At 40.6% G+C, this 17,753-nt stretch overlaps 1 protein-coding gene and 1 pseudogene across 1 annotated transcript; one reads left to right on the forward strand and one right to left on the reverse strand.

Annotated features, from left to right (window-relative positions):
• Positions 1-28: 28 nt before the first annotated feature.
• On the reverse strand, positions 29-6,256 carry crkl (v-crk avian sarcoma virus CT10 oncogene homolog-like). The gene is made up of 3 exons (XM_057361003.1): positions 5,115-6,256; positions 4,272-4,740; positions 29-1,738 (listed from the first exon to the last, which is right to left on the reverse strand). The coding sequence occupies exons 1-3, from the start codon at positions 5,423-5,425 to the stop codon at positions 1,604-1,606; spliced, it is 915 nt and encodes a 304-aa protein (XP_057216986.1). The 5' UTR covers positions 5,426-6,256; the 3' UTR covers positions 29-1,603.
• Positions 6,257-11,132: 4,876 nt separating this feature from the next.
• On the forward strand, positions 11,133-17,508 carry LOC130570388 (mediator of RNA polymerase II transcription subunit 15-like; annotated as a pseudogene).
• Positions 17,509-17,753: the final 245 nt, after the last annotated feature.

Raw genomic sequence — 17,753 nt, forward strand, 5'->3', positions numbered from 1 at the left:
CACACATGAGGTTGACCATACTAGAACAGAGAAGTAGACATAATTTTATTTACTCGTTCTGTACATGATGGGTAATACCAGCACAGGTGTTTACCATGGGAAATATTAACACATGTAAATGATGTAAGAAAAATAAAAGGCACAAATTTTCATTTTAAACCAAAGAGAGCACATTAATATTTTGTAATGTGAAACAATAACACAGTAATACTGTTAAAGCCTTACAAAAACTCTTACACATTTGAAACCTTAAATTATTCAAGCAAATCTAAAATATAAGAGTTGGTCTATTGCTTAATATAATTTTAATCTTGATGCTGAAGAAGGAAATCAAACAGAGGCATTAATTTCAAAGAGGAAAAAAACAGACACAAAAAAGACATGACACAAAGCAGCATTTAACCTAAGAGGAAACGTCCTCTTGGCAAGGAGGTCATGCACAGAGGCCACCAGCAGGCTTTTTATCCCTTTTTTTTCCGAAAAAGTCACCTCATTCAAACTTTTCACACCATTTTATCCAACACACAGTAAATGCATTATTCATCAGCTGGCAAACATAAGAAAGAAACAGAAACCTTAAAGCTGGTAGTTCTTTACTGAATTATGCAGAAACTATAAAAGTTGAATATCTGTGTAGCAGAGACTTTGTAATGTGCTGTAACAGTCAAGAAAGAGAGAGAACCAGACTTTACTGCCATGAGTATGAGACCAAGATGAGGGGAGAGTCAGAAACGAAATCCAGCCCTCAAGAGACGAGCTCATGATTGCACAGGTGAAACTTCCAGCTTGGCCAATCGTAGAGAGGTGTATTTATTTCCCCTCTTACTCTCTCCAAACCCTCTCTCGCATCATTAAGACATTACATCTGGATACAAAATGCTCTACAGACAAGCCCTTCACCATTCGAAAGATAAATCCCCCGGTGGTCTAGCCAGAACCATCTAGTTACACTAGTACTGCAATTTACAGATTTCAAGTTATGGCACAAATAAAAGGCTACAGTAGACTAGTCCAAAATGTTATACTCATTGAGGAAAAACTGGTGAATCTCTACTAAAAGTCATTCAGAAGTGGAGCAGTTGTTTCTACTCTAAGGACCTGCCACTGAAATACTCAACCCTTATTCAGATGTGGCCTATCCAGGGCTGTTACCAAGTGTCAAAACAGTATCACTAGGAGTATGTTCATATGTAACAACAAGGCAAAATATATGGGGGAAATGTATTTTAACAGGTAAGCAGTTGGCAATGGAACCAGGAGGTGTAATCTGCAGGTCCACACCCTTGAAAGAATTTCAATTCCCTTTAAGTCAAAGCTAAAGGCAGAAAACTGTTAGGGGCTCATCTCACCTCGGCACGTGTACTGATGGCATAGATAAAGAGGACATTAAGGGCAGACAAAATAAAATACTGATTCGCCTGCAACCAGGTGAGAGGGATTAAGAACCCACTGATTTCAGAGCTGTAAACAGTCAGAAGCCGCGCAAATGGTTTGCTTGAGAAATGCACCCTGGCTGAGTCCCAAGGCAGGCAAGCGCAATACCGATGGTGACATGATGGGACTGCCAGCAAGTCGGCATGGTGTTGACGCAGCAAGGCCCAGGTCATTCACTCTCATCAGGGTTTTGGGGGTCCAATATTTTCACATGGGTGAAAGGAAATAAACCTCTCCGGCCGTTTACCTCGCCTTCCCACTGGCCGCTGATGTTCATCCTAGTTACTTTCACAATATCCCCCACCTAAGAAATAAAAGAAGAATAAGATACAGTTTAAAAACAAATCATGCATCTTAGTTTGAGCTACTCTTTTACTATTTAGTATCCCAACATTCTGCTGGTTTCCTGCAAAACATTGTGGGTCCTCAACTTATATAAGTCACAAGTGGAAAAAAAAACAAGCATGGGAAAATGGTGATATTCGCATCGGTCCTGCTGAACAAAAATCTGTGCAAATGCAATGAGAAACTTTTCAAAGATAAAAACCCTTAGGATGATGTACTTTATATCCATTGAATTTTTGGTTATAACAATTGTGGCATATTTATTAAATTTATGAACCCTTTAAATATCCTCCTCATTAGAGGTGGGCGGAATGGCCAAAAATCTATTTCACGGAATGAGTAATTTTATTTCACGGTAACGATATATTTCATGAAACAATCTCCCATTATAATTCTATATTTTATACTTCATTTTTCTTAGATTGATTAACTATTTTATTTATTACAGTTCATTTAAATGCTCACCATAGTTAAAATGTAGGCAAGTTATGAAAATGTACTAAAGATATCAAATTAAGTTCTGATAATCAGATGTATTATTTATTCATATTTATCTTCTGGCTATATCATATACAGTAGGAAGATAGACAACATATATAACAATAAAGTATGAATATGCACAAACAATGAGAGTACAGTAGACTAGTGTTATAAACTGGTGTTCATGGGGTCTGTACTGTAGGTCTTTATCGCTCTTCACTCTCTATTAGATGAGCACTTTTAGTGTGTTGCGACTCTCTGTCTTTAGGTTTGTTGATTCTCGGGCTTGTTTTTGCACTGCGAGTCTCTGGTGACTCCTCACGCGTCTCCCAAAACTGGAGGTAGAAGCGCGTCACATCAAAGCGTTCGCGAGCATCATCACGCATTTCAACGCAAGTTTCACCTTGGCTCGCCTGAAGTTAAACTTTATAAAACTATTAACAGCTTTTCAAAACAACCTGATTTATGAAATACGTGTTGAGATTGATCTTTTTTAAATGCTGGCGCAGATCCCTGCACGGAGCACTGCGAGTGAGAGAGAAAGCGCTGGGCTGGAGCGGATCACTAAACTACAGACTGAAAGAAGGTCAAAAGAATGTTTGATACGTTCATTTGTTACGGGTGGATTAATTCGCCAGGTTTTTTCAGAATAGCGCCTAATTTGCAGAGCGCCGAGTTAACCACGCCTACTTATTTACATTCCGCGGAATACACGGAATAGAAAAATCTCTTACGGTTGACATTTTATTCCGTCGTAACGGAATATTCCGTCATTCCGCCCAGCCCTACTCCTCATTATATTTTTATTTAAGCAGTAATCTTCACTAAATGTTTTACATAACTTGCTTCATTTTCTCAAAACAGCTGTGGTAAATAAGACCATTTCGCTAAAGGCCATACCATTATGTGTCATAATTCTTGATTCAAAATGCAACAAACTATCCAAAAACCTAAATACAAATTTGATCCAATCCATGAGTTGCTCTGCCTTTTTCTTTGTCCTAGTAGAATCTACAGGTACCTTAAGTGGATGACTAATAAATAGGTTATGTAATGTTTTTTACAAATGGACAAGGCCTTGCATGTAGACACAGATGGAGGAGTGTTGGAACTTGCCAGGTGTGATTACTTTACGCATGGAATTCAATTCTAAATGCTGAACAAACCAATTCAGAATTACACACCTTTGGACTGTGCAAAACCATGCCCTTCCTAACCCAAAAACTTGAAAAGAACCATAAGTGAAAAGAAGAGTTTTTATTGTTGTTACTCATTTACTTCAATACATATTCCCATTAGTTCATATAAAAACATTACCACATTTTTGATGAGGATTGTGAAACGGATTCAATAAAGAGGCATGGCTTATGTAAAGTAATGGATTTAACAATCACCTTGAGGCAGCAAGTAAACAAACTTTCAATGACAGTCATGTTTCTCACACTTTAGATTTAATCTGACGTATGGGCCAATTTGATGTATGAACGTTAAGCTTTGTTTTCCCATTCATACAGACAAAAGGCATTTTCACAAATGAAAAAGAGTTAGGTTTGCTTCAAGGAAAGTCCCTTAGGAACGCAGAACTGAGCAGTAAGGACATGAACTGACAAGTCATCAGGAGAAAATATTGGTCATTGCGCATTTCCGTACTATCAGCACCATCTGACCATATGTAATGAACGAAAACGTAATAAAGGGTAAAATACTTAAATATTGCACTCCATGACGAAAATGAACCATGGAACCATTTCCTATTAATCTACCAAAGGATTAATAAAACCTTTTGTTAACTAGTAAAATAAAATAAATAAAATACATGCTGTAGATTAATAAAAGATACCCATATCATCCCTGGTTAAAAAAATCAGTAGAACTCGCAAATTAACCTTCATCCCACTCTCAGCAAAAAGCACAAATTTCACTATTAAAACACAGTAAGTGAACAGTTGTTAAGAGATATTTTGAGAAGTGTTTCTGCCACAGTTGTCACAAGATCAAAATAAACAACTCACCTCTAGTGCCAAAGCAGTTTTGTCATATGCACATGGCACCCGTTTCTGGATGGCCTTAGCCATTACTGGTCCATTCTGCATGGAAGGCAGCGGATTGATGACAGCACCGGGCGTGACAGGGGGCAGGGGCGACGGAGTCTGAGGCTGGGCATAGGCGTGTGCTGGTTCAGGGATACCGTAGCTATTCGAATTGCGTGAACCGTGGCCAGGCTGACCAGGGTGAGAAGGTCTCACCAGCTTTTCTACATACGGAACAGGAATCATCCCTCCTCTGCCTTCTTTATTCTTGGCACTCCACCACTGCTCCTCGGGTTTGTCCAGAATAATCAGAATTTCACCCTTCTTGAAAGGAAGGTCTTCAGTATCGCTACCAGTGAAGTCATAAAGAGTCCGCACATACTCCTGGTTCTCATCTCCGTGTCCACCAGCTGTCTGAATACGGCCACTGTTCAAAGAGGTACTGGAGTACCTGTTGTGCACAGTTTAAACAGGAATATGATGAGTATATTGAAGATAAAAATAAGATGCTTAAATCAACTTTTTACAAGGCTTTCCTGTAACACTGAATCCACCCCTGAACGTGCACTTTCATATGAACAGTTAACTTCCTGATATCTTTCATGGAAATGGGCTGAATTTCTGTGTATTGCACATCTCTTAAAACACACAGGACGTCTATTAAGAATAAGATTAATTACATTTAGGTTTGTATCTCGGTATATATGAGTCATAAAATATATGTGATTAAGTCAAAGACCAGCAATGCAGGAGAGGGACGTGTATAAAAATGAGAAGAGGGAATGGATTCATGTGACAACGTCAAAAACTATACACATTACTTACCTTGGCGCAGGCTCTATCAATGTTGTCGTATCCAGATAATGTATTTTATAAAACTCCAAAAGGGAAGGTAAATTATCAAACTCTTGGTCGCCTATCTTGAATCTCTTGTTTGGCAAAGAGTTGATGATATAGTGAGAAACTTTGGAGTTTTCGGAGACCGACAGTACATAATCACCAGGGCAGGTGGACGAATCTCGAACCAAAAACATCCCGTGTCTCTGTCCCTGTAACCTATTCTGCGCCTCCTGTCTCGAGACCTGCCCGAAATACCAGCTGGCTCGATCCGAGGAGTCGAACCTCGCAGACGACATACTTGCTATGAAATAAATACACTCGTACCTCTGACAAAATACGCTTCAAAGGAAATTATTGAGGTATTTAAACTGCGAATATATATTTTTACACAAGCTGGCAAATGTTTTTGGACTTCTGTCAAATCCAAGGCGAGCCAAATCGACTGTCTTACTGAACCGCAACCTGACGTTTCACCAGACAGGCTGCGACTGGCGTCAACCAACTTTGATGCATCGCTCAATTTTCCACCAACACAAGAATCGCGGGAGGTTTAGAACCGGCTAAAACAACCATAAAGTTAGTAGAGAACACAGAAAACACGTATTTTCAGTTAAAGTTCCCCTTCCCTTTCTCTCTTCCGTGAATGAAGCTGCAGCTTCTGAAACAATATAACGCGTTAGCCAGCTAGCCGTTTCCAGTCACAGTCCTCTCAAGATGATGAAAACATCGCGATATTTTGTTAATAAATCGCTCTGCATGACGATTCTAGGCGACATATGACAGACGCGTCCACCAACGAGTCCTTGTTCACGCACTAGACCAACAGCCGGAGGAGTTTTGTCTCTTATTTAGACTCCCAACAGACTTCGAAGGCTGTAACAAAAATGGCGGCCCGCAACACGTCTTCACACAAAACGAACTGAAGTGAATTGCGAAAAATCTCACAACATAAAGTTTCCTTCCTTGCACGTAGCTCTCCTTGATTGCGAGCGACTTCCCCGCGCGACACGGTGACCGAGAAATTTCAGTTTTCTTGTATTTTCTTCTGTCTTTCTCAGTGTTAGTGGGAAAGCTACTTCAGCTCCCCACACCGTCCGAGAAATGGCGTCTGGAGGGCGGATCTGCGCGCGCGCGCGCTCCCGCTCTGTCTGATCACCCGTCACGAACGCCTCGAGCGGCTGTTACTTTTAGAAGGAAGAATAAACCTTGGCGTGCAAAGGCGCGGCATTTCAAATACTCTGAAGCGTAATAACGGAGCACATAAGGCAGGATATTATTTCGGGGACATTGTAAGCATTACTATTTTAATGTTAAAGTTTAAAGGTTATTTAACCGTGAACTGGTGCATCTTCATATGTGAGTTTTGTGTGCCAAACTTCGCCCACCTTGTTCACACATGGAAACCTTGTTGTGGTCTATTGCATTTCTTTAGGTGTCAAACCCAATCTGCACGAATATGTTAAGACATATAATAATGAAGACAAGACAAGACATATAGGACACAAGCTAATAATTAAAATATCATCCAGAACCTTAAATACAAATAAGGAGGGTTTACTGAAATACGTCCCCTCAAGTCTTGAATGTTAAAAGATTCACGTTCGTTTCATGTCTTCCAGTTCCATTTTTCAGTTTCAAATTCTTTCTTGGATCAATGGTGCAACAAACTGGATGACGTTATCAACCTAGAAACTTTGTATCACTCTAGTGATGGGTCGCTCATGAACGATTCGTTCTTTTTGAACGAATCTTTAAAATGACTCGGGAGTAACGAGTGTCTCAGCGAGTGATTCGTTCATTTTGTGTTGACCGCGCATGTGCAACATTGTACCAGAAACAGTAATGAAGTTCGTCTCTCGAGTCATCGGGTCCGAGTCCTTTCGTTCTTTTATACCGGAAAGAGAAATGATTAGTTCGTCTCTCGAGTCATCGGGTCCGAGTCCTATACCGGAAAGAGAAATGATTAGTTCGTCTCTCGAGTCATCGGGTCCGAGTCCTTATACCGGAAAGAGAAATGATTAGTTCGTCTCTCGAGTCATCGGGTCCGAGTCCTTATACCGGAAAGAGAAATGATTAGTTCGTCTCTCGAGTCATCGGGTCCGAGTCCTTATACCGGAAAGAGAAATGATTAGTTCGTCTCTCGAGTCATCGGGTCCGAGTCCTTATACCGGAAAGAGAAATGATTAGTTCGTCTCTCGAGTCATCGGGTCCGAGTCCTTATACCGGAAAGAGAAATGATTAGTTCGTCTCTCGAGTCATCGGGTCCGAGTCCTTATACCAGAAAGAGACATGATTAGTTCGTCTCTCGAGTCATCGGGTCCGAGCCCTTTTGTTCTTTTGTCAAATGGTAGCTCCGCAGGCAAACCTGCAGCCTGTACCGAGTCTTCAGTCCGAGTCTTTAACGTTACTGACCACTTCCCGGATCATCAGTCAAATGCATGATGTACGTGTTATATGTTGTATTATAGGAAGAAATATAAAATGATCAAAAGATATGTGCAATAAACATCTTCTCTAAAACGTACCTTCTGTTCTTTTTTCTGTCGTATATTCATAAATGTTTCTGTGGATTTCTGCATGTGTTTTTAATTTATCTTAATAACTAACTATTTTGCATAAGAACTGTGCTGGCAAAATATAAACATAAGCAACACTAGTAAAGTCAGTGTTTATGTCTAATGCATATATTACACAAGTGATTCTTATTAAATAATTGCACATTTAAATGATTTCAATAGCCTATATTATTTACTTTGCAAACGCATGAGACTTTTTAGTAAAAAACAACAACCTGTAAACCTTATTGCATACCTGAGTGACCCAAAATTGTTAATGAATTATAAATACATAACTTTACAGAAATGCTGTCAGGAAATAATTAAATAACTGTTTCTCATAACTTGTCCTAACTACAATATAAGTTATTTCTTATTATATATCTGATCAAAACTAGCATAAATAAACGTTATGGGGTAATTGGCTATTAACATGCAACATTAATTTAACTCTGCTCAGATGAACGAAATGACTCGAAAAAAGATTCGCTGAACGAGATTCAAACATCCGAATCGCAAAAATGACTCGAACTTCCTATCACTATGACAACGGACGGCCTCTGTAGTTACATGACTGGCCAAGTAAAAAACACAGTGGGATAGACTTTAAAGTTTTATATTAATGATTATACAATTCCTTTGTTCAGTTCATCTTTCTGGAAAACTAAAAATTAGTAAAAACAGATATAAAAATTGTTCTTTACTTTGTATTTGTGTCTGTTAAACAAAATTAATTTCATTTTTTTGTTTTATATGCTGCTGAGAAAACATCACAGAATGGGTCAAGTATAGCTCGTTTCAAAGTAAAAATCATACTTTATGAGTTATTAATAAAAAAAATGTGAAAAAAATCGGAGCATTGCTTTAAATAGAATGCACTTTCAGACACTTTATTTCGAACAACAATTTGCTTTAATTTTTTTTTTCATATTTATCTTATATATAAGCTGGCTGGGCTTAATCATTATCTTAGAAAAGCGCTGTTCTTATTGTACTTAGTTGTTCTGCAATTACCAATAAATATATAAATATAAAGTACTTTATTTAACATTTAAAAAGCAACAATATATACAACATAATAATAACCCAACAATAAATCTTATTTGGGCCTATATTTGGAACTAAATATAAGGAAAGTGGCTATTGAGCCACCTAAACCACCGCAAGTAAATTTCATTCACCATGACAGCCCTAACCTTCACAAAAAAATGCACGTAACACAGTACATTACATGTTACAGTGAGGGAAATAAGTATTTGATCCCCTGCTGATTTTGTAAGTTTGCCTACTTACAAACAAATGAAGGGTCTATAATTTTTATGGTGGGTTTATTTTAACTGATAGACACAGAATATTTAAAAAAATCAGGGGAAAAAATGTTATATAAAGGTTATAAATTGATTTGCATTTCAGTCAGTGAAATAAGTATTTGATCCCCTACCAACTAGCAAGAATTCTGGCTCCACAGATTGGTTATGTGCCTATATGGACCACAGATTAGTCCTGTCACTTTAAGAAAGTACTCCTAAATCAGCTTGTTATGTATATAAAAGATGCCTGCCAACAGAATCTGTATCTTCCAGTTCAACCTCTCCAACACCATGGTCCAGACCAAATAGGTTTTAAAGGATGTCAGCGACAAGATTGGAGACCTGCACAAACCTTGAATAGGCTACAGACAGAAGCTTGGTGAGAAGGAGACAACTGTTGGTGTGATTATTTGGAAATAGAAGATATACAAAATAACTATCAAATGCCCTTGTTCTGGAGCTCCCTGCAATATTTCCCCAATGGGGTAAAGATGATCATGAGAAATGTTAAAGATCAGCCCAGAACTACACGGAAGAAGCCTGTTAATGATTTCAAGACAGTTGGGAACACAGTTAGCAAGCAAAACATTGGTAACACATTGGTAACACGCTATGCCACAGTAGACTGAAATCCTGAAGCACCCGCAAGGTCCTCCTGCCCAAGAAGGCCCGCCTGGCTCGTCTTAAGTTTGACAATGAACATAAAAATGATTCAGAAAAGGCTTTGGCGAAAGTGCTGGCACTGCTGTGAGACCAAAATGGACTCCTGTGTTTGGAGGGAGAGAAATGCTGACTATGAGCCCAAGAACATCATGTCTACAGAGAAGCACAGTGTTGGAAACATTCTGCTTTAGGGCTTTTTCTCTGCTACAGGTATACAGGATGACTTCACCGCATTGAGGGGCTGAGGGACGGGCCCATGTACCGTAAAATCTTGGACGAGAACCTCCTCCCCTTAACTAGGTCACTGAAGATGGGTCATGGATGAGCCTTTAACATGACAAAGACGCAAAACATATTGCCAAGACAACCAAATAGTGGCTTAAGGAGAAGCACATTAAATGTCCTAGCCAGTCTCTAGACCCTAGTCCTATAGAACCTCTGTGAAGGAGGCTAAAACTCCAATTTGCTGAGCGACAGCCAAGAAACCTTAAAGATTGACAGAGGAGTGGACTAAATGTATCCGGACACATGTGCAAACCTGGTGACCAACTATCAGAAATGTCTGACCTCTGTGCTTGCCAACAAGGGTTTCTCCACAAAGTACAAAGTTATGTTTTGCTTGGGGATCAAATACTTATTTCACTGACTGAAATGCAAATCAATTTATAACCTTTATATAACATTTTTTTCCCCTGATTTTTTTAATATTCTGTGTCTATCAGTTAAAATAAACCCACCATAAAAATGATAGACCCTTCATTTGTTTGTAAGTAGGCAAACTTACAAAATCAGCAGGGGATCAAATACTTATTTCCCTCACTGTATATATTTGCTGGAACTTTACGATATGTGTGTGAACGCACGCACACATTCCAGAAAATCACTGGCAGTGTGAACCAAAATCGAACGATCCTGCAACACATTTTGCGTGATAATATGACATCCCGAGACAAATCCTGGGACACATTATGCGTGAACTATTTCCGATAGTTCATTTTCCGAGATCTCTGTATGAAATAGGCTTATAACTTCATACTTTGCTTTTCGGACAAGATGGAGTGCTCCAGAAGCGCAGTATAAGCAATATGGGCCAGTTTGACCTAAAGACAGAGAAGGCTGGTACGGAGATTGTATAATTAAATTCTAGAATAAAGACAGACTGTTTCACATGTTGATTTCATTTAGTTCTCGTCAGTATGTTTATTTCATTATTTGATCCGAGATTAAGCAAATAGGCCAACACTTGTGCCGGAACTTCTCGCATTATTAAGGCGATTTAAATTATGCGCAATCCCGCGCCGAAATTGGATCCTTGAAATCATTATAAAATGTAAAGACGAATCATCATTAATAATTACAATACAATATCAAGGGGAATAATGTAAAAAATATGCTTTTGACTTAATCGTGCAGCCCAGCCATATCGCAATTAAATCTATTAATTTATCACAGGAAAAAATAGAAACGACTAAAAGGAAACGAATGTGTGTTTTTTAATTAGTTCAGCGCTCTATCTTAATTAAAAATAAATATTATTATAGTCCTATCTATTTCTGATAGTTAGCGGTAATAGACGCGCACGCATTTAAGTCGTGGCCACAAGATAAGGAAGTCGTTCCCTCAACATACGAAATATCGCGTTCCCACGAGGTAATATCTCGTGGCCACAACAAAACTAAGTGAAACGAGCATGTCCCCTCCCGGTCTCCGTAGAAAGGCTTGTTCAACGTTATTTAAAAACAGTTATTTAAAAACACCAACAATGGATGTCCCAGGCCCTGATAGCGACTGGAGGAGCACAGCCTTTAGACAGAAAGTGGTGGCTCAAATGTAAGTATTTTCCATGAAATATTATGTGTTTGGATGTGCGAGGATTATGGTTCAGCGCACGGAAATAGTGCTGTTAGCTTGCTAGCTGCTAACTAGCTGATGCTCAGCCATGTTTTTACCCACATAAGTTAGTCTGTGAAACATTGCGAACTTTGATATGATTTAAGTGAAAGTAGGCAACGTGATATCTAGTAAAAGCGATTAGTATGTCTACTAATGAAGTAATTTCTACTTCACTTAACGTTACTTATTTAGCTATGTTGCTAGCTAAGATACAGATATCGTTAGCGTCATTAAATATGCGCCCAGATATGCAGAGGACTGAAGAAACTCTACTATACAAATACTGTAAAAAAAATAGAACAAACTTTTAGTAGAACACGTGACATTTGTGACTTTTGAATCGTTATAAGTTCTTCTGATAATACTTTTAATATATCTAATCTATACCCGATGGTTTGGTTTGATTGACAGTCTCAAAAAACGTAATGTTGATATTATTATTACTTACTGTATTTAATATGCTAGTGCTTTTGAGCTGTGGATTTTAGCTTAAGGGATATATTCCTTTTCTAAAAGCATATGCATTTTTTTCTTACAAATTCAGCATCCCTGCAGGAGTGGGTGGTACAGCTGCAGCCGAATCACTACAGATAATAAATGCAATTCAAATTTTACATTTACATTTAGTTACTTAGCAGACGCTATTTTACATGAAAGTTCAAATATTGATTGTTCAAATATTTACAGTTTGTTTTACAAAGCTAATTCTGTATTTCACTGCCATTACATTCAGAACACAAATGAAGTCATAAATTATTTATGTCAGCCAAGTGAGCTTTCTCTGTAAAACTATACTCATCTAACCTGAACCTCTGTCTTGTGTTGTAGAGAGGACGCCATGAGGAAAGCAGGAACTGCTCATGTACTGACATGGAAAACCGTGTGTATATTAAGGCAAAGACCAGAGTAAGTACTGATTTTTTGTTTTTATGTGATCATTAAAAGTAGGGCTGTGCGATTTGGGGAAAATATCTAATTGCGATATTTTTGACAGACATTGCGATTGCGATTTGCGATTTTAACTTTTCTAATTCAAGCTTCAGCTCAATATTGTTGTGTGGAGCACAGTATGGGTATAGTTACCCTGCTGAAAGAAAACAAAAAAAATGTTTCCATTAAAACCATTACAAAATTCATTTTTGTAGTGTGTTTAGGGCATTATTCAAATAGGGCTTACTGTTGTTCAATTGGTTCCCAACTTCCTGATTACATCACACCAATAGAATCCAAATACCAGTGTACACTATTAGTGACACAGACATAGTTACATAGGCTGATTTATTATTTTTTAAGTATGTGGGATTTTTTAAAACAAGTAGAAAATGTGCTGAATGTTTAATTTCATCCAAGTGAAATTAGAAAAACTGTTAGATAGAATTTACATTTGTTTGAAACGCGGAGCTAGGCGTGAGTTGACACAGGGTGCGCGCGTGCGTCAAGCCCCGTCCATATTGCCAGATGCCCGTGTGGAGCCGGACTCAAGTAGCCTACTATAAACGTCATTACGAAACAGGCTGTGTGTGCGCGTCGAGTTTAAACGGCTCGTCCGCGAGATGAGGGAGACGCGCGAGTATGACACAGGCTGTGTGTGCGCGTCAAGTTTAAACGACTCGTCCGCGAGATGCGGGAGACGCGCGAGTATGAAACAGGCTATGTGTGCGCGTCAAGTTTAAACGGCTCGTCCGCGAGATGCGGGAGACGCGCGAGTATGACACAGCTGTGTGTGCGCGTCGAGTTTGAACGACTCGTCCGCGAGATGCGGGAGACGCGAGAGTATGAAACAGGCTATGTGTGCGCGTCAAGTTTAAACGGCTCGTCCGCGAGATGCGGGAGACGCGCAACGCGGGGCAGAGACGTGCGAGTATGACACAGCTGTGTGTGCGGTCTTATGAATTGGACGGTTCTTTAATATTTATTTGCCTAATATGATCGATCTGACTCTGCAGATGCCATAATAACACACACTCTCTCCTGCCTTGTGTTTGTTTGTTTTTTTAATGACGGACGTTTACGCAGTTGGCTAGGGCAGTGCTGATTAGGCATAACGGAGGTTCGCTCACTCAGTTGGTTAGCAAGAATGCCACTCAAAGCGGGCTTGGAACAGACGCGTTTGCTATTTTTCACATCGCTTCCACATCGCAGCCTCTTGCGATTAGCAAATCGCAACGTCTCACATCGCGATTGCGATTCGATTTCGATTAATCGTTCAGCCTTAATTAAAAGCACTGACTGACAAACAGATATATCTAAGTTAACTATATATAAATGACTGCTTTTGCACAGGAGGAGTATTTGTCTGTGGTTGCGAGGCTGATCATTCATTTCAGAGACATTCGTAAGTTTGTTCGTTATGTTTTTGATGTAACATTTGTATATGCTGTGATTCTTGGATGAGAACTTTGTATTGAACATATTTTTTCCATTGCAGATAAAAAGACACAAGGGGGACCCGGTAAGAATGGATTAAAAAAACCCTTAAATCTAGTTCTTGCATATAAGTGTCCAAATACATTTTCTGCTTATTTTTAATGGGTCATATTGTTTTATTGTCAGATCCCATGAATGCCCTGCAGAATTTGACTGGAGTGGGTGGAGGTGGTGTCATGAGTGGTATGGGGCCAATGGTGCAAATGCAGATGGGTCAACACACCATGCAGGGAGTTGCAGGTGGCCAGCAAGCTGGTAAGATTAACAATCTAACAATTGAGCCACAGAGATAATTTGCCAAGAAATGACATCTGATTCAATATTACTCCAGCAGGTTCTGCCGGACAGATGCAGATGATGCAGCAGTCCATTCAGTTTCAGCAGTTTCAGACACCGCAACAGGCAGCCATGCAGCCTCCGCAGCAAACAGCCATGCAGCAGTTCCAACAGATGAAACAACTGAACTCCAGCAACTCCAACAGCAGCACCATCAGAATCAACAGCTGCAGCATTCTAACCAACAGCAGCAGCAGAACCAGGTACTGGTAATGAAAAGATTACACTTTTGTACAACTGTAATAAAGCTCAATAAAAGGGAAGGAAGGAGTCGGGAACCGGCGAACAATCAGAGTAAACTTTAATCAAAAATAAACAACCAAAAATCCAGCAGTAAAAAAGGCCACACAAACATAAACAAAACTTAATGTATATCCGGGCCCGGTCCTCTCTCGCCGTATCCTCCTGTCGTTCGTCCTTTTATGCTTCCTCCTCCCACGGCTCTCGTCACGCCTCCCTCGTCACATACCCCCATTGCCCCTCACAGGCCGGGGGGTACTCACGAGACTGCTTACTTCACCCCCCCCCCCGGGGGCCAGTATCGACGGCCCCAGCGCCTGGGGGTATGAACAGACGAGACGAGAGAACGGAGATGGAAGCACCAGGGGCGAGAGAGGAAACAGAAAAAAAAATTTTTGTCCGGTTCCCCGACACGCTGTCGCTCGGTCCTCAGCCAGCCGAGAGGCTCTTCCTCGCGGTGCTATGCAGTGGTGCTGGACATCGGGGGGACGGCCCGCTCCGCCTCCTGGCGGTTGGCGGTGGCTTCTTTGGCTGAGGGTAGCCGGCAGCGAGTTTTCCGTTCCCTGCTCCTCCCCTTTTCCTCGGTGGACGGCAGCAGGCTCCGCCCCACGGCAAACGGCCCGAACTCCTCCGCTCCCTCCTCTATGGCTGCCACCCCACCTCGGCCCAGGAGCACGGCAGCGAGGTCTTCGTGCCCTGGCGGCCGACGATGGCTCCTCCGACAGAAGGCAGCTGGCAGTGAGTCTTCCGTCTCCTGCTCCTCCCATTTTTGGCGGACGGCAGCAGGCTCCGGCCCACGGGCAACGGTGATGACTCCTCCGCTCCCTCTCGGACGACAACCACCCGACCTCGACCCAGGCGCACGCCACGAGGTCTTCGTCCCAGCCGATTCCTCTTGCTCCAGCACCACCGCCTCGGGAAGCCGCTGGCGGACATCCCTCATCCTCGCTGCCCGAACTCCTCAGCACCGCGATGCCCCTCGGCGGCGAGGGCTCTTCGACAGCATGTCCCTCCTTCCTCCCGGGTTTCAGCACCAATGTAATAAACGCAATAAAAGGGAAGGAAGGGGGCGGGAACCGGCGAACAATCAGAGTAAACTTCAATAAAAATAAACAACCAAAAATCCAGCAGTAAAAAAGGCCACACAAACATAAACAAAACTTAACGTATGTCTGGGCCCGGTCCTCTCTCGCCGTATCCTCCTGTCGTTTGTCCTTTTATGCTTCCGATCTCCTCCGTGAGAGATACGAGGCCGGTGTGACGCCCAGCTGCCACTCATTATCAACTCGCTTCCTCCTCCCACGGCTCTCGTCACGCCTCCCTCGTTACAACAACATTTTTGGTTTATTTATAGTGATCCAAGACATGACAACAAACACAGACATTCAAATCAATGAAGGTAGCTTGAGATAAACGGTTCTAATTTACCAATTCAAGACCGTACAGAGTTTGGTCGTCATTAAGTGCTTATTGTTTGGCTTTCTTTACAGTTGCACCAAACCAGAATCCAGCAGCAACAACAGCAGTTATCACAACTGCAGCAGCAACAACAATTGCTACAACAACAGCAACTACAACAACAACAACAACAGCAACTGCAACAACAACAGCAGCTTCAAGCCCAGGTTCAGGCTCAAATCCAAGCCCAGGCTCAAGGTCAAGCCCAAGCTCAAGGCATGGCAGGCCAGATGCCCCCCCACTCGCAGCAGCAGGTTTTAGTGCCACAGTCTTTGGCACAAATGGCCCCAGGGCAGCATCAACAAATCAGCTCGCTGAGCCAACAACAGCAGCATCAGTTAAAGCAACCAATCCAGGTAAAGATCAGCTATCGGAACAGAACACAATTTGGTTCAGTGTATTAAGAGATGTTGATGAAGTGCAAAAATTCAAGTGGGAAAAAACAAGGTGGCATATCGTTCTGATAGTTTTAAGTTGCCTGTTGATGTCAGGCAAAGCCAAGATGTTCTGTTAAGACTTTTGCGATTTACCTGGCAATGTATAAAGCTCATTATAGCACAGAGATTGATTGACAGTTGAGCAGACGTCTGATTCTCTGTCTCAGTTGCTCACCTGAGATGAATGTTAACAAGAACTGAGTTTTCTTATAGATTTTGTTATTTGTGTGTGCGAATCTGATCAGGGAAGAGTTTTGCAACAACAGCAGCAGCAGCATCATCAACAACAACAGCAGACAGCCCAGCGCACAACGGTTCCTGGTCAGATAAGCACAGCGCAAACTGTGGTGAGGATTGAGATGAGCAACTTGACAATCCAAGATAGCATTGATTTCAGTTAAGTTTCATCAGTGTACATTGCATAGAGAAAAACTTGAAATAATAACTTTCACCATGTGTCTTAATATATACTGTCTTTCAATTTTTGTCCCTCAAGTACTACTACTATTATTATTAATAATATTATTTTTAATTATGATGCATGTAAAGCTGCTTTGCAACAATGAAAATTGTGAAAAATGCTATATAAATAAAATTGAGAAACAGGGAAGGATCTTTTGAACCGAGTGTCATAAATACAGCTTTTGTGTTTGTGTGTGTGAGATGACTGAAATTATGAGCCGAGAGTACGTGCGTGTTGTATTTCACATCTCATGTACTTGTCCTTAGGCATGCATGCAGATGCTTCCAAAGCTACAGGAAAAACTAAAAAAGTATATGCATTTACTGTTCTTTTGTCATTTTTATATATTCTGTGTATATAAATTTAAGTTTCAATACTGTTCCCCATTCTACATTACTTTTATTACTGTTGTTTATTCTTATGTTGGGTCTGTAAGGTTTTCAGTACAGATAATGGAATGTCTCAATATCAACGTTTTCACTGGACAATATTGTAAATCAGTTACTGTCTTTGCTTGGTATAATAACACCTGTTAAATCTGTTTCTGAGCTTTGAGATAACAATTTATTCAATACACTTAAAGCTTATTTTAATCTATCATCACTTATAGTCTCTTTTCTGCTGTTCTTCTGGTCTGTCTCTGTATAAGGCCCCTGGTCCATCCATGCTCATGTCACAATGAAAGACTACTAGACAACCCACTGAATCACTTTACAAAAGCAATCAGTGTACTTGAGTAAACTTCAATTATGACTCGAGATCAGTTACAGCCATACATTGAATTTTGGCCTATTTTACATAACATCTAAAAAAAATCATACACAAAAAACTCGTATGTTTTA

This window comes from Triplophysa rosa, linkage group LG19, assembly GCF_024868665.1.
Source record: "Triplophysa rosa linkage group LG19, Trosa_1v2, whole genome shotgun sequence".
NCBI classification, from domain to species: Eukaryota; Metazoa; Chordata; class Actinopteri; order Cypriniformes; family Nemacheilidae; genus Triplophysa; species Triplophysa rosa.